This window comes from Struthio camelus, chromosome 28 (assembly GCF_040807025.1).
Source record: "Struthio camelus isolate bStrCam1 chromosome 28, bStrCam1.hap1, whole genome shotgun sequence".
Taxonomy (NCBI): domain Eukaryota; kingdom Metazoa; phylum Chordata; class Aves; order Struthioniformes; family Struthionidae; genus Struthio; species Struthio camelus.
The window spans coordinates 984,084-1,008,262 of NC_090969.1; the positions used below are offsets into that span (position 1 = coordinate 984,084).

At 71.6% G+C, this 24,179-nt stretch overlaps 3 protein-coding genes across 4 annotated transcripts; 2 read left to right on the forward strand and 1 right to left on the reverse strand.

Annotated features, from left to right (window-relative positions):
• Window positions 1-5,474: 5,474 nt before the first annotated feature.
• On the reverse strand, window positions 5,475-7,634 carry WNT1 (Wnt family member 1). The gene is made up of 4 exons (XM_068921346.1): window positions 7,534-7,634; window positions 6,789-7,042; window positions 6,234-6,499; window positions 5,475-5,963 (listed from the first exon to the last, which is right to left on the reverse strand). The coding sequence occupies exons 1-4, from the start codon at window positions 7,632-7,634 to the stop codon at window positions 5,475-5,477; spliced, it is 1,110 nt and encodes a 369-aa protein (XP_068777447.1).
• A 7,188-nt stretch (window positions 7,635-14,822) lies between these two features.
• ARF3 (ARF GTPase 3) lies at window positions 14,823-18,592 on the forward strand. Of its 2 annotated transcripts, none has more exons than XM_068921473.1 (5): window positions 14,823-14,934; window positions 16,197-16,386; window positions 16,598-16,708; window positions 16,816-16,940; window positions 17,742-18,592. In XM_068921473.1, the coding sequence occupies exons 2-5, from the start codon at window positions 16,239-16,241 to the stop codon at window positions 17,901-17,903; spliced, it is 546 nt and encodes a 181-aa protein (XP_068777574.1). In that variant the 5' UTR covers window positions 14,823-14,934; window positions 16,197-16,238; the 3' UTR covers window positions 17,904-18,592. The 2 variants fall into 2 exon arrangements, with proteins under 2 accessions (XP_068777574.1, XP_068777573.1); XM_068921472.1 differs by having other exon boundaries at window positions 14,847-14,925; window positions 16,194-16,386; window positions 17,742-17,904.
• Window positions 18,593-21,547: 2,955 nt separating this feature from the next.
• On the forward strand, window positions 21,548-24,154 carry FKBP11 (FKBP prolyl isomerase 11). Its single transcript, XM_068921318.1, has 6 exons — window positions 21,548-21,734; window positions 21,963-22,028; window positions 22,990-23,077; window positions 23,261-23,294; window positions 23,660-23,730; window positions 23,918-24,154. Exons 1-6 carry the CDS (start codon window positions 21,612-21,614, stop codon window positions 24,133-24,135), a joined length of 600 nt encoding a protein of 199 aa, XP_068777419.1. The 5' UTR covers window positions 21,548-21,611; the 3' UTR covers window positions 24,136-24,154.
• The last annotated feature ends 25 nt before the right edge of the window (window positions 24,155-24,179 follow it).

Here is a 24,179-nt window from a genome sequence, read left to right on the forward strand (position 1 = left end):
CGGGCCGCAGCGGGGCTGCCCCGGCGCCGCGGCCCCCACGCGTGTCGCGGCGCCCCCGCGCGCGTCGCGGCGCCCCGGGCTGCTCCGGGCACCCCCGACGGCCGCGGCGCCCCCGCGCCGGGCCGGCTCTGAGTCACGCCGGTAAATATAGCCCGAGGCACGGCCCGGCGCGGCCCCGGCTCCGGGGCAGGCAGGGTCCCGGGTCCGGCACCCCACGGGGGGCCCCGTGCCAGCCGTGGGGCTCCTGCGTTGCTCAGGGATGGGGAACCGGGTGCCAGTCGTGGGCCACCCACGTTGCTTGGGGATGGGGATGCAGGGTGCCAGCCGTGGGGCACCCGCATCGCTCCAGGACAGGGACCTGGGTGCCAGCCGTGGGGCACCCGCATTGCTCGTGGATGGGGATGCGCCCGTGCCAGCCGTGGGGCTCCTGCGTTGCTCAGGGATGGGGACCCGGGTGCCAGCCATGGGTCACCCGCATTGCTCGGGGACAGGGACCCGGCAGGGCGCGGGGTGGCCCCGGCTGGTGCGGGCCAGCCCCAGCGGGGTGACCGGACGCGGGGGATGGCGCCGCGGCCCTTTCCGTGCTCAGCTCCAGCCCAAACCCCTCCCCGCTCCCTGCCGAGAAAATGACCTTCTAATTCGGGCTCCGGCTGGCGCCAGGGCCGCGGCCGCCCCCCACCTCCTTCCGCCCCCCGAAACCGGGCAGTGCTGACGGAGGCGGGGGCACGGGGATGGCGCAGGACCCCCGGCTGGCGCGGGCCCCCGCGGAGTGAGCACACATGTGCAGGGCCATGCTGGGCCGGCACTGGCCACGTGTGTGCGAGGGCCGGCTGCGGGCTGTGCGGCGGGTGCAGGGGTGTGGTGGTGCACGCCCGCCTGTGCGCGTGCAGACTGTACGGCATGTGTGAGTGTGTGCAAGCGTGTGTGTGTGTGTGTGTGCGCGTGCATGCACGCGGCCTGCTGGCGCGTGTGTTTTCAGCCGTGTGCACACGGCGGGTGTGCGTGTGCGGGTCGCGCGGGGCGTGTGCACACGCGTGCCAGCTGCAGGCAGCCGCTTCTGTGTGCCGTCTGCAAGGATCTGGGCAGGCGGACGTGCAAAGCGTGATGGTGCCTGGGGGTGGGTGCGTGTGGGCAAGCGTACAGGTGGCGGGGGTGTGCAAGCATGCCAGGTGTGTGCGTGAACATGTGTGTGCAAGCCTCCAGGCGGGGCACGCGCGCCAGCATGAGGAGTGTGTGTGTGCATGCGTGTGCAGGGCGTGTGTGAATGTTGCACTGGGCCAGAGAAGACTCTGCGTTGCCGTATCCCTGCCAGGGCAGGTGACAGCACAGCTGGGGGACACCCTAGGTGACACCGCCCACGGCCAGGCAGGGTGCTGGTGCCAGGGCGGCCGGCAGTGCTGGTGCAAGGCGAGGGGCGCTGGTGCAAGGGGAGAGGCGCTGGTGCAGGGGCCGGGGGTAGGAGCGGGCCGGGGGTGTCCGGGGTCCCTGCCCGGTAGCGGCCGCCGGTGCCCCCCGCCCTGAGGCGCAGCACCGCCCGCGGCCGCCAGGTGTCGCCGTGCAGCTGGTCGGGCCCGTGGGCACCGGGGGCACCGGGGGGCAGCGGGCTCCTGCCCCGGGCGCAGGGGATGCAAAGGGGCAGCGGGTCCTGCCTGCTGCCGAGGCCCAACGCGCACCGGTGCCGGCCGTGCACCCAGCACTGGCCCAACACGCACCGGTGCTGGCCGTGCACTCAGCGCCGGCCCAATGTGCGCTGGTGCCGGCTGTGCACCCAGCACCGCTTGCAGCCCAACGCGCGCCAATGTCAGCCATGCACCCAGCACCGGCCCAAAGCGGACTGGTGCTGGCTGTGTACCCAGCGCTGGCCGTGGCCCGTGCACGCAGCAGTGCCGGCTGTGCACCCCGCGCTGGCCGTGGCCCGTGCATGCAGCAGTGCCAGCCGTGCACCCAGCGCCAGCAGCGTCTGCACCGCCGTGGCCCGTGTGCCCATGGGCCCGGCTCTCCCAGGCCCCGCGGAGGGCCGGGAAGGCGGCGGGCGGGAGGGGGTGTGCGGTGAATGCCGCATTGTTGCGCGGGGTTGGAGTCACAGATAATTACCTCAATTAGTTACAATGGAAGAGTAATAAATACAGGCTTAGCGGCTCCTACCCCACTGCGGCTTCTCAGATTAATCCAGCCCGGGCGAGCGGAGCTGAAAGGAGTGATGGACAATTCATTAAACTCACCAAATGCTGCACAAGGCACCCGTGAAGGCCGGCGTTAGCCCCCCGGCGGCTCCGGCTTTGTCCCTAATTGTTCGTCTCGGGCATTGGTCACCTATCGGGGAGTGGGTGACGGCGACGGTCCCCCCGGGGCTGGCATGCCCGGGGATTAGAGGCCAGGCCTGCCACGGTTGCTGGGCGCGCTGGCCCCGTGCCGGAGGAATGCGGCGGCCGGGGGGGCGGCCGGACGAGGCGGGCGCCTGGCGGGGCGCGAGCCCGCGCCGCCCGCCGCTGGTGGGGAGCCAGGCCCGGGGCGCGCAGTGCGGCGTGACGGGGCGCGGGCTGGGGCGAGATGGGGCGATTTCCCCCGCCGGCACAAGGCCGGGCACGGCCCTGTCCTACCCTGCACACCTCGGCATGGCCCTGTCCCGCCCTGCACATCTGGGCACAGTCCCCATTCCACCCTGCACATCTGGACATGGCCCTGTCCTGCCCCACACATCTGGGCATGGCCCTGTCCTACCCTGCACACCTGGGCATGGCCCTGTCCCGCCCTGCACATCTGCGCACAGTCCCTATCCCTATCCTGCACATCTGGACACAGTCCCTATCCCTGTCCCGCCCTGCACATCTGGGCACGATCCCTATCCCTGTCCTGCACACTTGGGTATGGCCCTTTCCCCTCTCACACATCTGGGCACCATGACCCCCCACACACCCTGCACATCTGGGAACTGCCTCACCCCTGGCCCGCACATCTGGGTGCTGCTTCTTCCCCCCTAGGCTGCACAGGGGGGGCCCTGCCCCACGCCACCCGCTGCAGCCAGGCGCTGCCAGGGCCAGGGCTGCTTTCTGCCAGGGATGTCCTAGGAGACGAGGCTGCACCGGTGCCGCTGCCATCCTGCCCGGAGCCTGTGCCAGGAGGAACCCAGGCGTCCTGGCGCTGCCCGGCCCCGCTCGGCCCGGCGCCCCGGCCCGGTGCCCGGCACTGCACGCCCGCCGGCCCAGCCGCCCGCCCGGGCCCAGCAAGGCTTGTGGCCAGCATCCAGATGTTGCCCGGCTTCCCAGATGTGACGGGCTCGCTCCCCGGAGGCGGGGCCGCCCTTTCCCAGCGCCGGCGCTGCCAGAAGGGCTATTTCCAGCTCCCGGGTGTATTTATAAAAGCCAGGGAGGTTTTGCACCCTGCAGTCGGGTGCCCGCCCCGTGCCCGGGGTGCCCCTGCCCGCCCGGGGGGTCGTGGCTGCCCGAGGTGTCGAGCAGTCACCGGCGCGCAGGAAAAGCTGACTAACAGAGGTGACTTATAAGAATGTCATTATCTATATTCCTGACTTGCTACCACAGGAAAACAGGCTATTTTCATGCCCTGTGCGTGTGCAGAATTAGCAGGCAGATAACTCCCGGCAGACGGGAGATGCTCGGAGGGTTATTTCGGGCTGTGTTCCTTTCCAGTAGTTTTTTTCTTGCATTTCTTTATTTTATTTTACCACACCAGGGAGTGTTTTTACCTTGGCACAGACAGCAGGGCCTCTGGGGTTTTTTCCCCCCCGCCTCCTTTTGCTCTAAACATCAACTTTTCCACTATCGGCTCCGGGGGATATTTCTGGCCGCGGAGTCATCCGGCAGCCTTTGATGCGCGGTGCCCCAAGAGGCCCCGCGCGAGGTTCCCGGGAGCCCACGCCGTGGCTGGGTGCTGCCAGCAGGTCCAAGATCGGGGTCCCCCGGCAGGGCCTGGACCCTCCCTGGCCGCAGGGTTTCACCATGCTGGAAAAGCCCCAGGATTTGCCTGAATCGGTGCTCAGGATTTGCAGCCCGTCGCTTTGCCTGGCTCAGGTCCCATGGCACTAAATTGTGGTGCAACCTGCTGCCGGCAGAGTCCAGTGTCCGCCCCGGTGGGATACTCGTCCCCATGGGATGCCTTCCCAGATGGGATATCCACCCCGATAGGATGCCCATCCCAGTGGGATGCCCACCCTGCTGGGATGGGGACACCTGCTCCAGTGGGATACCTGTTCCCACCATAGGATGCCACCCCTGGTGGGATTCCTGCTCCAATGGGATACCCATCCCGGTGGGATGCCCGTCCCCATGGGATATCTGCCTTGGTGGGATACCCCTCCCGGTGGGATACCCAATCCCATCGGATGCCCACCCCGATGGGATACCCATCCTGGTGGGACATCCACCCCGATGAGATTCCCGCTGGGGGGGGGGGAAACCTGCCGGCCGCAGAGCTGACCGCCCCCTTTGCCGAGGCTATTCCCGCTCCGGCTGCGGCCAAGCCCCCGGCCCGGCCCGGCCCCAGCGGCCGAGGGCCGGCGGTAACCTCTGTGCCCTTCCCCGCTCCCCTCCTCCCCCGGAGCCGAGGGGAGCCGTCAGCCCCGGCCGGGAGCGGTGATGGACGATGCTCATTCCTTGTCTGCCGTCTTGTACCTCCCGTGGCCGCTACCGGGCCCCGGCCCCTGCGGCACCAGCCCCGCCACCCCCGGCAAATTCCAGGGCTGCAGCCCCGTAGCCCAGGTGCCATGGTGATGGCCACCCGGCCTCGGCGACGGACAGGCGAGAGCCGGGGCGCAGCTGGGAGAAAGGGGGTCTGCGGGGAGCGGGGTGGACGGGTGCGCCGGGGGGACGGCGGGACCGAGGGGAGGGCAGAGGAGCTGGACGGACGGGCTGGCCAGGATCGATGGATCGATGCAGAGAGGTGCGTGCGTGAACGGATGGCGAGGTGCGTGGACAGACGGGTGACAGGGAGGACGGATGGACTGCTGGCTGCAAGGGTGGCACATCGTTCCCCCCCCCACCACAGTCCCTCTGCCCTCCCACCCCTCTGCACCCCGGAAAGGAAAGAGGGCAAGACTGATAAAAATATATCCTTTATTCTTCCCTAAAGGCTATCAGTGAAACCTGTAACAAAGCATTATTATTAATTATTAATTATTATTATTATCTTTAATTATAAAAAACAGGGCCTGGGGCCAGCGAAGCGCAGGGGTGGAGGGGCCAAGAGGGGCTGGGTCCGGTAGAAAACCGTCCACAATAAATATTTTATTTACAGCGAGAAGGAAACCCTGCAGAGCCGGCAGCGGCCAAAGGGGCGGCCGTAAACGCGCGCAGCGCCGTGCGCGCCGCCGTGCCCTGGCCCCGGGGGGCGCAGAGACACGTCCGCCGGCAAGAGCCGCCCCGGCGCCTGCGCTCCGGCCGGGCAGCCGTCATCGGGGGTGGCGCAGACCCCCTCCGGGGCCGGGCAGGGCGGCAGCGGGGGCCCCGGGGCTCCCCAGCTCACAAGCACTCGTGCAGCACTTGCGTGTTGGTGCAGTTCAAGCAGCTGACGTGGCAGCACCAGTGGAAAGTGCAGTTGCAGCGCTCGGTGACGCGCTGGGTGCGCGTGCGGTACCCGCGCCCGCAGCACAGCAGCTCGCAGCCGTCCAGGCCCGGCGAGGAGCTGTTGCAGAAGCGCCCGGCCGTGCCCGCCGTGCCCGTCTTCCCGCTGTAGGTGCAGAAGTTGGGCGACTTCTCGAAGTAGACGAGGTCGTGGGGCGAGGGCGGCTTGTGCGCCGGGTTCTCGGGCTCCAGGTGGTGCAGCTCCACCCGCGACGCCCGGTTGCTGCCCTTGTTGCCGTAGATGACCCGCGAGGCGCCGTCGAAGCGGTCCTTGAGGAAGTCGCCCACGGCGCGGAAGGTGGGCAGCCGCATCCAGCACGTGCGCACCGTGCACGAGCCCGACATGCCATGGCACTTGCACTCCTGCCGCATCTCCGAGAAGACGGTCTGCCAGGACACGTGGGTGAGCGGCAAGGAGGGAGCAGCGTTTCACCCCCCCCCGGCCCCCGAGCACGGGACCCGGCGGCACCCGACCGCGCTCAGCCCTCCCACGGCCGGGCGATGCCAAAAAACAACAAAAAAAAGGCTCTACCGCGGTTTGCAGCGTGCGTAAGGGGGGATATTGCAGTCACACGCAGCCCCACTGTCCCCCCCGCGGCTGCCTGGGGCTGGCGCCCCGTGCACCCCGTGGCGGCCCCCGCCGCGCGCGGCCCTCACCATGCGCCCGGCCTCATTGTTGTGCAGGTTCATGAGGAAGCGGAGGTCGCGGCCCTTCTCGCTGGAGTCCACGAACTCCCTGCCGAAGAGCCGCCCGAAGTCGATGTTGTCGCTGCAGCCGCCCCAGTGCCAGTCGGGCCCCCCGGGGCCGCGGCGCCGGTAGTCGCAGGTGCACGACTCGATGGAGCCCTCCGAGCAGGACCGTGCCACCGAGTGCGTCACGCCGGCGCTGGTGATGGCGAAGATGAAGGCCGTCTCCCGGCAGCCTGTGGAGGGGAGCGGAGGCTCAGGGCTGGGCTGGGGGCACCCACCAGCACCCTCCCGTCCCGGAGCCGTGCGGGGCTTTCCCACCCCGAAAAAGGGCTGTACTGGGCTGATCCTGCCCTACAGGGTCAGCAGCGTCTAGGGAGCCTGGTGGGACCCAGGTGTGAGCCCCAATATTAACCCAGGGGCTACCCGGCGCAGCCCTCCCCGTGCCTCAGTTTCCCCATCGGTGGAGGGGGCTGCTGGGCGCGCGGAGGGGCCGGGGCACCCCGCAACACCCCGCAGCCTCACCTCGGTTGACAATTTTGCCGAAGATGTTGGGGCCCTGGGAGGTGGGGCAGTTCCAGCGGCGGTTGCGGAACTGCCACTTGCACTCCTTGATGGCGCTCTGGAGGCCGGTGCTGATGCTGTGCAGGATGCCGGGGTTCTGGCGGATCAGCTTGCGCTGCTTGCGGCTCAGCAGCTGCAGGCTGGGGTCCAGCACCAGCTGCACGTTCTTGGAGTCGGTGAGCAGGTTGGTGGAGGAGGCCACGTTGATGATCCCCCTGCGGCACACACGGGGGTCGTGGGGTGAGGGGATGCAGAGGCTCCACGGAGGCACCCGCCACTCTGCTCCCCTCCCCACTCAGCAAGCGGGACCCACGAGTCCTGGCTCACAGGTTTCACCTCGACTCCCCGACCCCGCTCCCTGCTCAGGTCCCCAAGGGGAGAGGAACGGGCAGAGCCGGTGGGCACAGCGCGTCCCATCCCGCCTCTTCTCCGGTACCTGGCTCCCTTCCCTGCAGATCCCCCCCCCACTGCTCCCCCCGAGCCCAAACCGGCTGCAAAGCCCCAGCCCTGTGGGCAGCGGCCCCCGCCGGCCCGGGAACCCGTCCGTGCCGGGCAGCGGGACGCCCCGTCCCACCTCCTGCCTCCAGCCCCCCGACGGGGTGCACGTCTCAGCGGGCAGCCCGGGCCCCCCGGCCCCGGTCCCGGCTCTGGTGCCGGTGCCGGTGCCGGCCGCGGTCCCGGCCAGGCGGCTCCGTGCCGGACTCACCACCATCGCCCGCTGTTATTCACCGCCAGCGTGTTGGAAAGGGAGGAAAACGCCAAAACCCACAGCGTCCTCAAGCCTAAAATTAATGCGGCAGGTCGCATGGCTCCGGCGGCCGGGGAGCCCGTCTGGAGGGGCCCGCGGGGCTGAGTGCGAGGGCGAGCGGCCGCCGGGGCTATTTATGGTGCCGCGGAGCCCCCGGCCCGGCCGCTACATCCACGCGTGTTTCCGGACGCGCGGGGCGCGGGCAGGGCGGGCGGGCGGCTCCGCCGAGGGCGGCCGCGGGGGGCCGCGGGGCCGCGCCGGGTCCGGCCGCCGCGGGCACCGGGCAGCGCCGGGGGTGCGCGGAGCCGGGGGGTGAGGAGGGGAGGTAGGTCCGTGCGCGCTGCCCGGTGCCGGTGCCGGTGGCCGGGCCGCTGCTGCGGACGGTCCGTGCGCGGTGCGCGGTGCCCGGTGCGCGGCGCCGGCGCTCGGGGCGCTGATGCAGGCTGTCGGTGCGCGATGCCCGGTGCCCGGGGCGCGCTGGCAGGCGGTCGGTGCGCGGTGCTCGGTGCCGGTGCCCGGGGGGGGTTGTTGCGGGGCTGTCGGGGAGCGGCGCCCGGTGCCCGGGGCGCGGCGGCTCCCCGGGGAGGCGGCGAGGCGAGGCGAGGCGAGGCGGGTGCGCAGCGCTCAGCACCCGGGAGCATCTTCCAGCCCCTTCCCTCTTATAGGGGCGGCGCGGAGGGTCCCCATGGGCCGGTCCCGCCGTGCGGGGCCAGCCCGCGTCCTCGCCCTAACAATGGGGAGCGGCGGGGCCGCGGCACCTCTTACGGGGCGGCCGGAGCGGCGGCGCCGGGCCTGTCCGTCACGGCCCGGATTAGCCTGGCAGGTGGCTGCGCCCCGGGCCCGCCGCGGCCCGGCCCCGCCGGCGGCGAGGGAGGCCGGGGGGGCCCGGCTGGGGCTGCCCGGCCCCGGCCCCGGCCCCGGCGCGCACACCCCGGGCCGTGCAGGCGGAGCGAGGGCTGGGATAGCCCGAGACAGCCGGGGGCGCGGGAGCTGGGATAGCCTGGGACAGCCCGGGGGAGTGGGAGCTGGGATAGCCCGGCACAGCCGAGGGAGCCGGAGCTGGGATAGCCTGGGATAGCCCGGGGGAGTGGGAGCTGGGATAGCCTGGGACAGCCCGGGGGAGTGGGAGCTGGGATAGCCCGGCACAGCCGAGGGAGCCGGAGCTGGGATAGCCTGGGATAGCCCGGGGGAGTGGGAGCTGGGATAGCCTGGGACAATCTGGGGAGCTGGGATAGCCTGGGACAGCCCGGGGAGTGGGAGCTGGGATAGCCCGGCACAGCCGAGGGAGCCGGAGCTGGGATAGCCTGGGATAGCCCGGGGGAGTGGGAGCTGGGATAGCCTGGGATAGCCCGGGGGAGTGGGAGCTGGGATAGCCTGGGACAATCTGGGGAGCTGGGATAGCCCAGGACAGCCCGCGGAGTGGGAGCTGGGATAGCCCAGCACAGCCCGGAGAGTGGGAGGTGGGATAGCCTGGGACACCCTGGGGAGTGGGAGTCGGGATAGCCTGGGACAGTCCGGAGAGTGGGAGGTGGGATAGCCTGGGACACCCTGGGGAGTGGGAGCTGGGATAGCCTGGGACAGCCCGGGGAGTGGGAGCCGGGGTAGCCCAGGACAGCCTGGGGAGCTGGGATAACCCGGGATAGCCCAGGACAGTCCGGGGAGTGGGAGGTGGGATAGCCCAGGACACCCTGGGGATTGGTGGCTGGGATAGCACAGGACAGCCAAGGGAGCAGGAGCTGGGATAGCCCGGGACAACCTGGGACCTCCCAGGGCACACGGGGGAACAGGGGCCAGGACAGCCCAGGGGGTGGCTGTGCAGGAGCCCCAGGCTGCACCAGACGTGCAGGCTGGCCCGTTTCCCCCCAAATTCCCCTTCTCCCAGCTGCCCTGATCCATGCACCACAGAGAGGGAGAGGACTAGGCTGGCACTAGACTGGGTCGCAGGGACCCAGGGTCTCCCTGCAAACAGGCCCATGGGTGCCCACCTGGGCACACGCGTGTGCAACCCCTCGTGCTGGGACCACAAGGCTCCCCACAGCCCTGGTGCTCTGACGTTGCACATTGGAGGGACGGGTGGATAGACAGAGGGATGGATGGATAGACAGAGGGACGGAGCAGTGCATGGATGGAGGGCTGGGGGAAGAGAAGGATGCATGAATAAAGGTGTGGAGAAAGAGGGCATGGATAAAGGTGTGGAGAAAGAGGGGAGGGATGCAGGGAAGGCAGGAGGAAGGGAGGAAGGAACAGAGGGTTGGATGGATGAGTACATGGAGGGATGCACGGGGAGGGGATGGGGAGACATGTGCCTGGGTGAAAGGAGGAATGCACAGATGGAGGGAGGGATGGCCTGGAGGTGCAGGCAGGTGGACAGGGTGCTGCGGGTGCCCCAGCAGACGTTGGCACGCGGCTGGCAGTGAGGGAGGGTTTGTCCCAGCTGTCCCCAGCCCCAGGGGGCATCGTGCCCTCGGCGCCCAGCGAGGTCTGGCGCTGGGTGCTGCCAGGGAGGGGGTCAAGCCGCGTGTGAGATGAGCCGTTCCCGGGAGCCCCTTTGTGGTGGGGTCCGGCTGGGGCCTAATCCCCACGGCTGCGGTTTCCCCGGACCAGTCATGCGCGAGGGATGGATTAGCCCCGCTCAGCCCGTCACGGCCCCGAACCGCCCTTTCTTCTCGTCAGCCCCCAGAGCCACTTTCAATTAAAGGCTGGACAAAGCCAGGCCTGGTGCAGGCCTGTGGGGTGGGGGAACCCCCTCTCCCACTCCCCCATGCACGGCACCCCCAGTCCGGAGGTGTCCCGGCCCCCTTCCCCTCCCCAGGTCCCGCCAGGGGCAGGGCTGCTGGCACGGGCACAGCCAGGGCAGAGCGGTGCCCCCGCCGCAGCGCTTGCACCCGAGCTCTCCCCACTGCCTGGGGCAGTTAATGTCTCCCGTGGCCCCCCAGCACCTCCGGGGGGTCCCGGTGCCGAGGCATACGGGAAGCTGGGAAAGCCGGGCTGGGCTGGGGGGGGACACAGGGCCGGGACTGTTGTGGGGAGAGGGTCCCCACCTCGGGGGTGGCAGCAGGGACTGAGGCAGGAGCTTCCCCCCGCCCCGAGAGGGCTGTGCTCATTCCCGCCTGTGCCCCTGCCGTGCCTTCTTCCCCCCCCCCCCACACAGCTGGGAGCCCTCGGTCTCTGCGTGTGGCCATGGGTGGCGATGGGGCCCTGGCCCCATGGGGAGCTCAGCCCCGCGTCCTCCATCCCTCCGCCGGACGCGGGCACGCTCCCAGGCATGCGTCCCACCTGCAGGCGCCCCCGCCGCCCCCGGCACAGCATCGTGGGGGGCAGCCAGGGCCCCGCCGGACGCCGGGGCCCCGCTGGGAGCGGGGCTCAGCCGTGCGCGCTGAGCTGAGACCCCGCAGCTCATTGCAGGTGCAGGCAGGGACGGGCGGCCGCACGCTCGGCGCTGGCACCTGCTCCGCCCCGGCCGCCCCCCACCGCCGCCTCCCGGCCGCGGGGGCCGCTGCCCCGGGGGGGCGGCCGGGGCCGGGCGGCGGCGGCGGCGGCCGGGCCAGGCTCTCGCCGCGCCCTCCCGCCGCCGCCCCGGAGCGGCTCCCGGGGCTGAGGTCAGCGGCCGCCGGGAGGCCCCGGGGCGCGGCCGGGAGGGTCTTGGCCGGGGCCGTGTCACCAGCGGCGGGGGCCGAAACGCGACCCCCTACCCCCCCCCGCCAATATCCACCCCCCACCGGAGAGTCCCCGGCGAGCGCTGGCCCCCGCTCCACCGGGCGGCCGGGGCTCCCGGGCGCCCCGCGCAGCTGCGCCCGGAGCGGGCCAAGAGCTGACACAACGGGCGGCCCCTCACCGCCGCCCCCGGCCCCCTGCGCCCCTCCGCCGCTGGGCGCAGCCTCTGCCCGGTCGCCGCAGTGCGCCTCTCGCCCGGTGCCTCCGGGCGCCTCCCGTCCACCCCCCCCCCCGCCCGGACCCCCCGCACCCTCCCCGGTGTCCCCGGGACCGGCGCATCCCCGCCTGGTGCCCCCCGCTCCTCCCCGGTGTCCCCGGGACCGGGGGCACCCCCGCCCGCTCCTCCCCGGTGTCCTCGGGACCGGGGGCACCCCCGTCCGATGCCTCCCCGGTGTTCCCGGGACCGGGCGCACCCCCGCCCGCTCCTCCCCGGTGTTCCCGGGACCGGGGGCACCCCCGTCCGATGCCTCCCCGGTGTTCCCGGGACCGGGGGCACCCCCGCCCGCTCCTCCCCGGTGTTCCCGGGACCGGGGGCACCCCCGTCCGATGCCTCCCCGGTGTCCCCGGGACCGGGCGCACCCCCGCCCGCTCCCCCCGCCCGCTCCCCCCGCCCGCTCCCCGGTGTCCCCGGGACCAGGCGCACCCCCGCCCAGTGCCCCCCGCACCCTCCCCGGTGTCCCCGCTCGCCGCCGCACCCTCCCCGGGGCGCCCCTCTGCTTTCCCCGGGGGAAGCGGGGGGCACCGGGCGGACACCGGGCGGGCACCGGGCGGGCCGTGCCCCGGGGAATCGCGGCCCCGCCGCCTCGGGCCGGCCGAGCCGGGGCCCGCGGCAGCGCGGAGCGGCTCTGGCAGCCGTCGGGGCGGCCGGTGCCCCCGGTGCGCCCGGCCTTACCTGCCAGGGGCGGAGAGGCGGGGGCTGTCCGGGGGCGGGCCGGGGCCGGGACCGGGGCCGGGCCGGCTCCGCACCGAGCAGGCGGAGAAGGGGCGGCCCGGGGCGGCGGAGCGGGGCTGGGCCGGGAGCGGAGGCGAGGGGGGGCGGCGGCCCCGGGGCAGGGCCGGCGGGCCGGGCAGCCGGGGGGGGGGCTGCCCACCGGACGGGGCGGACAGGAGGACACCTGGGCGGCTGCAGGGGGGGGATGTGCCCGTGGGACGGGGCCTCGTGGGGGGGGACGAGAGGGGACGGGGGCAGCCAGGGAGGCCCTGGGGGTCCCGCCGGGCCCTCACCCACCACCTGCCTTTGCCTCTGCGGTGGGTAGGTCAGGGGGGGCTTGGGTGCCTGGGTCCCTCCTCCTGCCCCAGGAGAGGAGTGGGGCCGGGTGGGCTCAATAAGGGGGGTCTCGGCTTGGCTGGGGGCAAGGGAATGAGGTCTGGGTTAGGGCACCCTGGGCCCGGGACGCTTTGGCGGGGAGCGCGTGTCCCTCCTGCTCCTTCAGCGTTGGGTTTTTCCCGCGCAGCCCCGCTGCTGCCCGCCACTGCAGTGCAAACTGCTGGCTCCAGCCCCAGGGGAGCGGGGTCCCCCAGGACCAGTCGGTGGCAGTGACCCCCAAGGACCCCCACAGCCAACCGGGCAGGGCCTGCGCACCCCACAGCGTGGGTGCTGGGTGGGCACGTGTCCCGCACACGTGTGTGCTCCCCACTGCCAGTGGCGCTGTGGGGGGCTGGGGCCCCGGACGACTGGGTCCTCTCACAAGCACCCCGCTCCTGCCCCATGGCTCAGGGCAAGGAGGTGCCGGAGCTGGAGGTGCTGAGTGCACCCGGCACCCAGCACCAGTGAGGATCCAGCTGGGAACAGGCCGCATGCGGCAGCCTCGGCCCTGCGAGGTGCCCAGCCCCGTGGAAGCACTGGTGCTGGGCCGGCTGCAGCCTGGCTGGCCGGGGCAGTGCTGAAGGCCATGCAGTGCAGGGTGTCCCCAGGGCTCCCCCGTGCAGTGCAGATGTGGGCCGTGCAGTGTGGTGCATGGGGCTGTGCAATGCAGGGGTGCTGTGCAGTGTGGAGGGGCTGTGCAATGCACAGGCGTGCACCGCACTGCAGGGTTGTGCAGTGCACGAGGGCTGTGCAGTGTGGTGCAGGGGGTTGTGCTATGCACAGGGGTGTGCACCACAGTGCACAGGGTTGTGCAGTGCACGAGGGCTGTGCAGTGCGGTGCAGGGGGTTGTGCTATGCACAGGGGTGTGCACCACAGTGCACAGGGTTGTGCAGTGCACGAGGGCTGTGCAGTGCGGTGCAGGGGGTTGTGCTATGCACAGGGGTGTGCACCACAGTGCACAGGGTTGTGCAGTGCACGGGGGCTGTGCAGTGTGGTGTAGGGGGTTGTACTATGCACAGGGGTGTGCACCGCAGTGCACAGGGTTGTGCAGTGCACGGGGGCTGTGCAGTGTGGTGCAGGGGGTTGTGCTATGCACAGGGGTGTGCACCACAGTGCACAGGGTTGTGCAGTGCACGGGGGCTGTGCAGTGTGGTGCAGGGGGTTGTACTATGCACAGGGGTGTGCACCGCAGTGCACAGGGTTGTGCAGTGCACGGGGCTGTGCAGTGTGGTGTGTGGGGCTGCGCAGTGCACAGGGCCGTGCAGTGTAGTGCAGGGGGCCGTGCAGTGTGGTGCAGAGGGCTGTGCAATGCAGGGTGTCCCCATCTGGGACTCTGCAGCCCCCCCCACCGCACACCCTGCTGGGGCACCCCAAACGCAGTGCGGGCGCACTTCGTGGGTGCGCCCGGACACTCCGGACCCCGCACCCACCCCGCACACCCGCTGCACCTTGTCTATGCACCCCCACCGGGGTATGGGGGATCCCCCCAGACCAATTGCGCACCCCACCATCTGCACCCCCATCACGTTCCTCGCCCTGTGCACCCTCTCTGCTGCGCCCCCGGCACCCCATCATGCATCACACGTTTGCGCACCACCGTCAGAGAACCCCCCCCAGCTTCTCGCAGCCCCATCACGGACATCAGTCCTGTGCACCGCTGCCTCCTGCACTGCAGCCCCCTGCATGCAGCCCCCTGCATCCCAGCTGCATGCACCCCTGCCCTGCAAACCCTCATCGGTGCACCCCAGCACCATGCACCCCCATCGTGGACCCCAGCCCCCGGCACCCACACCTGGGTACCCCAGCCTGGAGCACCCCAGCCTCATGCAACCCCGCCGTGCATCCTACCCCGCCGTGCATGCCCCACATGCACCCTAGCCTCATGCGCCCTAGCCCCCACGCACGCCCATTGCGCACCCCAGCCCCATGCACCCTCATCGCACACCCCAGCCCCATGCACCCCCCTCACGCACCCCTGCCCCATGCACCCCCATCGTGCACCCCACCTCCTTCCCCCCGTGCACCCCAGCCCCATGCATCCCCATCGTGCGCCCCACCTCCATGCACCCCCGTGCACCCCAGCCCCGCGCACCCCCCCGGGTGCACCCCCACCCCCCGCACTGCTGCAGCCGCTGCCATGGCAACGGCTCGCGGCTCTCGCGAGCTCCGCACCCCCCCGCGCCCCCGGGCCCGGTACGGGCGACGCGGGGGGGGGGGGGTGGAACGGGCGCTCTCGCGAGATCCGTGCGCGCTCGGGCCTCCGCTTCCGGCCGGCGGGACGCGGTGCAGAGTCAGCTGGGGGCGGCGGGGCGCGCACCGGCACCGGCACCGGCACCAGGTGCGCGGCGGCGGGGGGGGGGGCGCGTCCACGCGCGAGGGCATCGCGCGGGGGCGCGGCCGCTGCAGCGTGGGGAGCCGTGCAAGGGAGGGAGGGCTGCATCGCACCGGGGGCGGGGGGGTGGGGGGGCTGCACGGGGTGCGATGCATTGGCGGGTGCGTTGCACCGGGGCAGCGGTGCATTGGGGAGGGAGTCTGCATTGCACCCGGGGGAGGGGGGGGGATTGCACCGGGGGAGGGGCTGGGCAAGGCTTTGGGGGGGGGGTGCGGTGCACCGGGGGAGGGGGCATTGCACGGGGGAGGCGGGAGATGCACTGCACCGAGAGGGGGATGCGGTGCACCGAGGGGGAACGTGCGGTGAATTTGGGGGATGCACTGCATGGAGGGGGCACGTTGCGCGGGGGTGTGTGTGCAATGCATTGGGGGGGGGGAATGCATCGGGGTTGCATTTCAGTCCGGGGGGGGAATGAGGTGCAAGCCGGGGGGGTGCATCGTACCGGGGGTGGGGGGTGCAAGGCGCTGGCGTGTGCATTGCACCGGGGGGAGGAGTGCAGTGCGTTGGAGGGGTGCAGCGCGATCCGGAGGGGGCTTTGCATCCGAAGGAGGGTGCCAGGAACAGGGCGGGGGGGCCATGCAGGGCGGGGGAATGCCTGCCTTGTGGGGGTCCCACGGGGCTGGGGGGGCTCCACCGGTGCCCCGGGGCTGGCTGGGGGCAGTGGCGCTGCTGGGCCCAGGAACCGGGGCTGCCCCTTACTGGTGGTGCTGGGGACACCCCGCTGCCTCTTTGGGGGGGCGGGTAGGGCTGGGGGCTGGGCTGTACCCCCCCCCCGCAAGAGCAGGAGGTGGGGAAGGGTCAGCAACCAGGACGCCTGGGTTCCCCTGCCAGCGCCGTGCCTCGGTTTCCCCTCCGCGGGGTGCCATGCCTGGGATGCCCCTCTGCAGGCTGCAGCACAAGGGGGGGCCCTGCCGCCCCCAGGGTCCCCGGAGCAGGGCCTGGAGCCCTGCAACCCCCCCCAGCATGTGAGGGGTCCGCGAGCCCTGCACCCCCCCCAGGGTATGGGGGGGTCCCCAAACCCTGCAGCCCCCTGGGGCATGGGGGATCCCTGAGCCTTGCACCCCCCCAGGGTGTGGGAGGTCCACAAGCCCTGCAGCCCCCTGGGGTGTGGGGGATCCCTGAGCCCTGCAGCCCCCCCCAGGACACGTGGCCACCCCCAGCCCCACTGCTGGCCCCCGCGGCCCAGCGCTCGCCCTGCACCCCCGCAGGATTCGGCCTTGCCTCCGGACGGAGCCAGCACCGCCGGCACCATGGGCAACATCTTTGGGAACCTGCTGAAGAGCCTCATAGGGAAGAAGGAGATGAGGATCCTCATGGTGGGGCTGGACGCCGCCGGCAAGACCACCATCCTCTACAAGCTGAAGCTGGGCGAGATCGTCACCACCATCCCCACCATAGGTGTGCGGGGAGGAGGGGGACGCGCCGGGGTCCCCTGCCCATGGTAGGGGTCTGCTCCTCCCTGCCTCGGTTTCCCCACCCGGGCGGCCCTAAGGGCAGGAGGAGCCGAGCTGGGACGTGGGGACGGAGGGAGGTGGCCGCGCGGACGCCGGGGAGCGCGTGTGGGGCGGCCGCCTGGGCCTCAGTTTCCCTCCGCTGTCGCTCCCCGCAGGCTTCAACGTGGAGACGGTGGAGTACAAGAACATCAGCTTCACCGTGTGGGACGTGGGTGGGCAGGACAAGATCCGGCCCCTCTGGCGGCATTACTTCCAAAACACCCAGGGTAGGTCCCCGCAGGGCGGGGGGCCAGGCCGGGGGCCCCCCGGGGGCTGGGGCAGCCCCGGGGCGGCACCGTCCTGCCCCCCAGCGCCGTGGGCTCCGTCCCCCCAGGGCTGATCTTCGTGGTGGACAGCAACGACCGGGAGCGGGTGAACGAGGCGCGCGAGGAGCTCATGCGGATGCTGGCGGAGGACGAGCTGCGGGACGCTGTGCTCCTGGTCTTCGCTAACAAGCAGGTGGGGCTGGAGCGGGGGCGGGACTCAGCCGTGCCCGTCCCCGTGGCGTCGGGGCTGGGGTTTCACAGGCTCCGTGTTGGGGCCATACTCATCCCCGTGGCATCGGGACCGTGCCCATCCATGTGGCGTCGGGGCTGGGAGCTAACAGCCCCATCATGGCCCTGTCCATCCCTGTGACCTCAGGCCTGGGGTATAGTGGCCCCCGCAATGGGGTCGTGCCCATCCCCATGGCATTGGGGCTGGAGTTTTGTAGCCCCTGTGGCGTCAGGCCTGTGCCCATCCCTGCGGCATTGGGTCTCGGGTTTAGCAACCCACATAGTGGGGCTGTGCCTGTCCCTGCGGCACCAGGGCTGGGGGTTAGCAGCCCCGACGGTGGGGCCATGCCCATCCCCATGGCGTCAGGGCTGGGATGCAGCAGCCCCTGTGGCGTGACCACGCTCATCCCCATGGCACTGAGGATGGGATTTCGCAGCGCTCCCCCCCCCACCACCATCAGGACCCTGCCCATCCCCATGGCATCAGGGCTGGGATTTTGCAGCCCCCTCCAGTATCAGGGCTGAGCTTTAGCAGCCCCCGTGGCAGGGCCGTGCCCATCCCCGCGGCGTTGGGGCTGCGGTTTAGGAGCCCCCGTGATGCGGCCACGCTTGTCCCCGCGGCGGCGTGGCTGGCGGTTCAGCTGCCTCCCCACCCCCGGCGGCGCGGCCGTGCCCATCCCCACGGCGTCGGGGCTGGGGGGGGGGGTTATCAGCGGCCGCCGCGGCGTGTCCGAGCCCGGCGCGCGACGCCCGTCTCTGCCCCCAGGACCTGCCCAACGCCATGAACGCGGCGGAGATCACGGACAAGCTGGGGCTGCACTCCTTGCGCCACCGTAACTGGTACATCCAGGCCACGTGCGCCACCAGCGGCGACGGGCTCTACGAGGGCCTCGACTGGCTCGCCAACCAGCTGAAGAACAAGAAGTGAGCGGCGGGCGGGCGGGCGGGCGCCCGACCCCGGCCCCGGCCGCCCCCCCGCCGCCCCCTCCCCATGCCCCGGCTGGGTTTTTTTGCTTTCTTTTTCTGGCACCGGTTGCTGTGGGGTTTCGCCTCTTTCTCCGGGGTCTTCTCGGTCCCCCTCGGACCTCGTGTGTGCGTGCGTGGAAATATAGCTCTATATAAAAGTCTATGGGGGCCGGGGGCAGAGCCCCGGCGGGCGGGGGGCGGGGGGGGCGCTCGGCGGGGCCGGGCCGGGGAGGGGGGGGCGGCCCCGGCCCCTCTCCCCCCTGCTGTGGACCAAACGCCGGGGGTGGCAGCGGGGCCATTTGGGACCACATCCCCCCCCCCATCCTCATCCCCCCCCCCAGGTCACTTCGAGGCAGGTCTCCTCCCCAGCAGTGCGCCCGGCCCCCCCCCTCCACACACCCCCCACCCCGGCCCCCATGCCAGCATAGTGATTGTAATGTCCCCTGCCCCAGACAGACGGACGGACGCCCCGTAACCCCCCCCGCCCCCGGCACTGTATTTATACCCCGGTCTGTGCTTGGTGTGACGTGTCGCTGCGGCTCTGCCCCGTCTCGGGGACGTGTGTACTCGCCCTCCCCTGCCCGCGTCTCAGATGGTGGGTGACACCCGGCCCCGGCCCCCCCCCCTTGGATATTAAACATGTTTTATGTAGCACCGTCCCGCCGCTCTTCTTCTGCAGCCCCCCCAGGCTTGGGGGGGGAGGGGGGCCGGACGCCTGGGCCCCGGGGAGGGAGGCGGTGATGGACAGCCCCCGGTAGATTTTAATTAGAAACAGCTTAGTGGGGCGAGTGGGGCTGGATCTGGGGCGGGGGGGCCGGGGAGGGTTAAACCCCCTTCCCCAGCCCATCTTTAGGGGAATATTGGATGAAATGGTAAATCCCATTAGCGCTAATCCCGTGGGGCTGGTGCCAGCGCTGGGCAGGGCTGGGGGGCATCGCCCCCGGGACCCAGCTGTGCCCGTCCTCACCGGGGGGCTCTGGGCCGGAGCTGGGGGGGGGCACACGTGTGTCTGGCTCCCCGGACGCCTGGGTCCCCTGTCCTGGTGCAGGCAGAGGCAGGTTTGGGGCAAGACGCCTGGTTTCCTCCAGCTTGGGGCCAGCCGGAGCCGGGGCGACGGGGACTCTCCAGTGCGGCAGCCGGACCCGGCGTGCCGCGGGGCGCCGGAGCCGGCGCCGACTCGTTCCCACCGCGGCGGCCGGCGGCTTTGTCCGCCCGGGCCGGGGGCCCGGCCCCGCGCTGACCCAGCGGCCCTAATCCCATTAGCGCCCGCCGCCCCGTGCCGCCAGCCCGGCTGCGGCCCCGCTCGGCAACCGGGGCTGGTATGTGGGTGCGGGCGGCGGGGCCGCGCCGGGCTGGCGGACAATGGGGGCCGCGGCGGCGCGGCTGGCGTGCCGATGCCGTCGTCCGGGGAGCCGCCGCCGTGGGGCCGAGCCTGCTGCGGGGGCCGAGCCGGCCCCACGCGTGCCGGGCTGCCCCCGGTGGGAGCCGGGGTTGCTCGTGCACGCCAGGGTTTTGCATGCACGCTGAGGTTGCTCGTGCATTTTGGGGTCGCTTGTGCGTTTTGGGGTTGCCACCCGCATGCTGGGGCTGTGAGACGGGGTTGCCCCCGCAGTTTTGGGGTTGCCCCCACGTGCTGGGACTGCCTCCGTGCGCCAGGGTCGTCCCTGCGTTTTGGGGCTGCCCCATGCCTTTTGGGGCTGCTCCGCATGTGCCGGGCCTCCCCTGCGCCCCGAGAGCAGGATCTGTCCCCGAGCACGTCCCCAGCTCCAGTGCCGCAGCCATCCTGGGGCGCGTGGGTGCCAGTTGGGTGCTGAGGCAGGGGTGCTGGGTGCCAGTTGGGTGCTGGTTTCTCCAGGCTTTGCTGCCGCCTGCTGGTACCGAGTCCACACAGCACCATGACGCCGGGTGCTGCACCCCGCCCCCCCCCCCCCCCCCCCCGACGGGCACCCTCCAGCCGAGCCCATCATCCCCAGCTCGGGAGCGCCCGAAAGGACATCTCTAGCCCTGGGGCACCCCAAAGGCACGTCCCCAGCTCTGGGGCATCCCAAAGGCACATCTTCATTTCTGGGGTGCCCCAAAGGGTCATCTCTGGTTCTGAGACACCCTGATGGGATGTACCTATCTCTGGGGCACCCCAAAAGGCTATCTCCAGCCTGCAGGCACCCCAAAGGTGTATCCCTGGCACTGGGACATCCCAAAGCTCTGGGGTGTCCCCAAGGCTCATCCCCAGCTCGGGAGCACCCCCAAAGGGATGTCTCCATCCCTGAAACACCCCAAAAGACTGAGAGACACCCCAGAGACACATCTCCAGCTTCTGGGGCCTCCTGAAAGCACATCTCCATCCCTGGGACACCCCGAAAGGCTCATGCCTGGCTCTGGGCCACCCTGGAGGCTCATCCCGGGCTGTAGGGCCACCAAATCTCTGGCTGTGGGCCACCTCAGGGACCCAGCTCTGGAGCCCCCCAGAGGCTCGTCCCGGGCTGAGGGATGCCCTGGGGACACATCTCCATCCCTGGGACATCCCGAAAGGCTCATGCCTGGCTGTGGGCCACCCTGGGACCGTGGCTCTGGGCCAACCCCGGAGGCTCGTCCTGGGCTGAGGGATGCCCTGGAGCCACATCTCTGGCTCTGTGGTGCCCCAAAGGGATGTCTCCAGCCCTGGGACACCCCGAAGGCTCATCCTGGGCTCTGGGCCCCCCCGGGATCCAGCTCTGGGCCACCCTGGAGGCTCATCCCAGCTTGTAGGATGCCCTGGGGACACATCTCCAGCTCTGGGGTGCCCCAAAGGGCTGTCTCCAGCCCCGGGACACCCCGAAGGCTCATCCTGGGCTCTGGGGCCCCCCGGGACCCAGCTCTGGGCCACTCTGGAGGCTCATCCCAGCTTGCAGGATGCCCTGGGGACACATCTCCAGCTCTGGGGTGCCCTGAAGGTGCATCCCGGGCTCTGGGGCCCCCTGGGGACCCGGTCCTGGGTCACCCTGGAGGCTCGTCCCAGCTTGCAGGATGTCCTGGGGACACATCTCCAGCTCTGGGGTGCCCTGAAGGTGCATCCTGGGCTCTGGGGCCCCCTGGGGCCCCGGTCCTGGGTCACCCTGGAGGCTCGTCCCAGCTTGCAGGATGTCCTGGGGACACATCTCCAGCTCTGGGGTGCCCTGAAGGTGCATCCTGGGCTCTGGGGCCCCCTGGGGCCCCGGTCCTGGGTCACCCTGGAGGCTCATCCCAGCTTGCAGGATGCCCTGGGGACACATCTCCAGCTCTGGGGTGCCCTGAAGGTGCATCCTGGGCTCTGGGGCCCCCCTGGGGACCCGGTCCTGGGTCACCCTGGAGGCTCATCCCAGCTTGCAGGATGCCCTGGGGACACATCTCCAGCTCTGGGGTGCCCTGAAGGTGCATCCCGGGCTCTGGGGCCCCCCGGGGACCCGGTTCTGGGTCACCCCGGAGGCTCGTCCCGGGCTGCGGGACACCCTGGGGACACGTCTGCAGCCCTGGGACACCCCCGAAGGCGCGTCCCGGGCTCTGGCCCCCCCTCGGAGGCAGGTCCCGGCCCGGGGCAGCGGCGGGGCGGGCCCGCGGCGGGCGGGAGGCGGCGCCCCGCGGGCCGGGCAGCGCCGGGGGCCGCCCCGGGGGCGGTGCCGGTACCGGTGCCACCGCCGCCAGCGCCAGCCCGGCCATGCCGCCCCCCGCCGCGCTGCTGCTGCTGCTTCTGCCGCTGCTGCTGCCGCCGCCGCCGCCCGTCCGCGCCACCGACGGCGACCCCGAGAGCGGCGGGAGGGGGCTGCGCCTGGAGACGCTCGTGAGGCACCGGGCCGGGGGATTGGGGGGGGGGTGTGGAACCGGCAGCGGCACCGGGACGGCGCCGCGCACCGCGGGGGGCACCGGGCAGAGCGGCGCCGCGGGCCCCGACGGCCGCTCCGGGAGCGGGGGGGCCGGGGGGCGGCGCGGCGGCGGCTGGGGGTGCGGGTGCCGGCCCCGGTGACCCCCCCCCTTCCACTCCTATCCCCCCCCCCCCGCCCCGTTGCAGGTGGCGCCCCCCGAGGGCTGCGCGGAGCTGTCGGCGCTGGGGGACACGGTGCACATCCACTACACGGTGCGGGCGGCGGCGGCGGCGCGAACACGTCAGCACTGCCGGCGGGGGCGGGCCCGGGGGCGGCGCCGGGACCCGCGTGGGGCGGTGCCGGGGCGGCCCCGGGACCCGCGTGGGGTGGCCCTGGGGTGGCCCCGGGACTGGCGTCCGTAGGGGGAAGGTGCCGATGTGGCCCTGGGCAGGGCCGGGACTGTCAGGGGGTTAGCCCCGGGGTGGCATCCGGATTGGTACTGGCACGGGGACGGTGCTGGGGCTGGCCCTGGGGCGGCACTGGGACCAGCACGGGGATGGCCCTGGGGGTGACACTGGGACCGGCACAGGGATGGCGCTGGGGTAGCACTGGGACCAGCACGGGGATGGCCCTGGGGGTGACACTGGGACCGGCACAGGGATGGCGCTGGGGTAGCACTGGGACCAGCACGGGGATGGCCCTGGGGGTGACACTGGGTCTGGCACAGGGATGGCGCTGGGGTAGCACTGGGACCAGCACGGGGATGGCCCTGGGGGTGACACTGGGTCTGGCACAGGGATGGCGCTGGGGTAGCACTGGGACCAGCACGGGGATGGCCCTGGGGGTGACACTGGGTCTGGCACAGGGATGGCCCTGGGGTAGCACTGGGACCAGCACGGGGATGGCCCTGGGGGTGACACTGGGTCTGGCACAGGGCTGGCCCTGGGGCAGCGGCAGGACCAGCACGGGGATGGCCCTGGGATGGCACTGGGACCAGCATGGGGATGGCCCTCGGGTGGCACTGGAACTGGCACAGGGCTGGCCTTGGGGGTGACACTGGGTCTGGCACAGGGCTGGCCCTGGGGCCGCGGCAGGATCAGCCTGGAGATGGGGGACGGGCCAGGGCAGCGCGGCGTGGAGGAGCCCGGCACTGCTGGGCTCGAGGGCGCGCGGCCCCCCCCCCCCCCCCCCGGCTCCCTGTGCCCCCAGTAACCGCGTCCGTGTGTCCGGCAGGGCAGCCTGGAGGATGGCCGGATCATTGACACCTCGCTGACGCGGGACCCGCTCCAGGTGGAGCTGGGCAAGCGCCAAGTGATCCCCGGTGGGTGCACGGCCGGGTCGCTGGCGTCCGCTGGGCCACCTGGCCCCACGCGGTGGCTCCGGGCTGAGCCGTGGGGTGAAGGGGCTGGGATCTGGCGGGACGCGGCAGAGCAGTGCCGGGGGTGCCCGCGGTGAGCCGGGCGCAGGACAGCCCTGCTCAGCGCCTCTCTCTCCCTCCTCGCAGGGCTGGAGCAGAGTCTGCTGGACATGTGCGTGGGGTAAGTCCGGCCGCGGGCGCACTGGGGAGGGCAGCGAGCCCCCCGCCAGCCGCTGCGGGGGCCCGGCCGCACTGCGGGACAGTCCCGGAGGAGCCACCTCAGGGCTGGGTGAGACCATCCGCGCTGGGGACCTGGATGAGGCCGGGCCCGGACGGGAGCTGCCCTCCTTCGCCACCCCGAGACAAGGTTCTCGTGTCCCCCTTCCCGTGGGGTCGCCTGGCCCTGCTCGGGCTCTGTCGTCCACCGGTGCTGACCCTAACGTTCCCGCTGCGGTTTTGAGCGGATTTGTCCCCCTGCCCGGCACCGGGGCTCGGCCCTGCTGCGCGCCCGGGGGCCTCCGTGCTGACGCTCTCTCGCCGTGGCAGGGAGAAGCGGAGAGCCATCATCCCTCCTCATTTGGCGTACGGCAAACGAGGTTCCCCCCCCACCATCCCAGGTAAGCACGGCCAGGCTGGGCCAGCCCCCAACAGCCCTCGTTGTCCCCGTACCGCAGCAGGGGTGTCAGGATCGCTCCTGCCCGGCCCCCGGACATCCTGTGTGCCGGAGGAGGTGCGTCTGGGCCCCGGCGGGCAGCACCTCGGCTCCGTCTGGGGTCCCCGCTCAGGCTCTGCCCCTCTCGCCAGGCGACGCGGTGCTGAAGTTCGAAGTGGAGCTGGTCGGCCTGTCTCGGGCCAGCTACTGGCAGAAGGTGGTGAACGACGTGCTGCCCCTCGTGTGCCTCGGGCTGGTCCCGGCGCTGCTGGGGCTCATCGGCTTCCACCTCTACCGCAAAGCCAGCAGCCCCAAGCTCTCCAAGAAGAAGCTCAAGGAGGAGAAGAGGAACAAGGCCAAAAAGAAATAAACCGTACCCTCAGCAACCATAGTTGCTCCGTGCCTGCTCTGTCC

What these genes read in the sequence shown, in the direction of transcription:
- WNT1 (XM_068921346.1), bottom strand. Translation starts at nt 7,634, where the DNA reads ATGCGACCTGCCGCATTAATTTTAGGCTTGAGGACGCTGTGGGTTTTG. An exon ending in AATAACAGCGGGCGATGGTG is followed by an intron (nt 7,043 to 7,533) that starts GTGAGTCCGGCA and finishes TGTGTGCCGCAG; the next exon opens with GGGGATCATCAACGTGGCCT. An exon ending in ACAATGAGGCCGGGCGCATG is followed by an intron (nt 5,964 to 6,233) that starts GTGAGGGCCGCG and finishes GTGTCCTGGCAG; the next exon opens with ACCGTCTTCTCGGAGATGCG.
- ARF3 (XM_068921473.1), top strand. Translation starts at nt 16,239, where the DNA reads ATGGGCAACATCTTTGGGAACCTGCTGAAGAGCCTCATAGGGAAGAAG. An exon ending in TTACTTCCAAAACACCCAGG is followed by an intron (nt 16,709 to 16,815) that starts GTAGGTCCCCGC and finishes CCGTCCCCCCAG; the next exon opens with GGCTGATCTTCGTGGTGGAC. An exon ending in TGGTCTTCGCTAACAAGCAG is followed by an intron (nt 16,941 to 17,741) that starts GTGGGGCTGGAG and finishes CTCTGCCCCCAG; the next exon opens with GACCTGCCCAACGCCATGAA.
- FKBP11 (XM_068921318.1), top strand. Translation starts at nt 21,612, where the DNA reads ATGCCGCCCCCCGCCGCGCTGCTGCTGCTGCTTCTGCCGCTGCTGCTG. An exon ending in CGGTGCACATCCACTACACG is followed by an intron (nt 22,029 to 22,989) that starts GTGCGGGCGGCG and finishes TGTGTCCGGCAG; the next exon opens with GGCAGCCTGGAGGATGGCCG. An exon ending in CTGCTGGACATGTGCGTGGG is followed by an intron (nt 23,295 to 23,659) that starts GTAAGTCCGGCC and finishes TCGCCGTGGCAG; the next exon opens with GGAGAAGCGGAGAGCCATCA.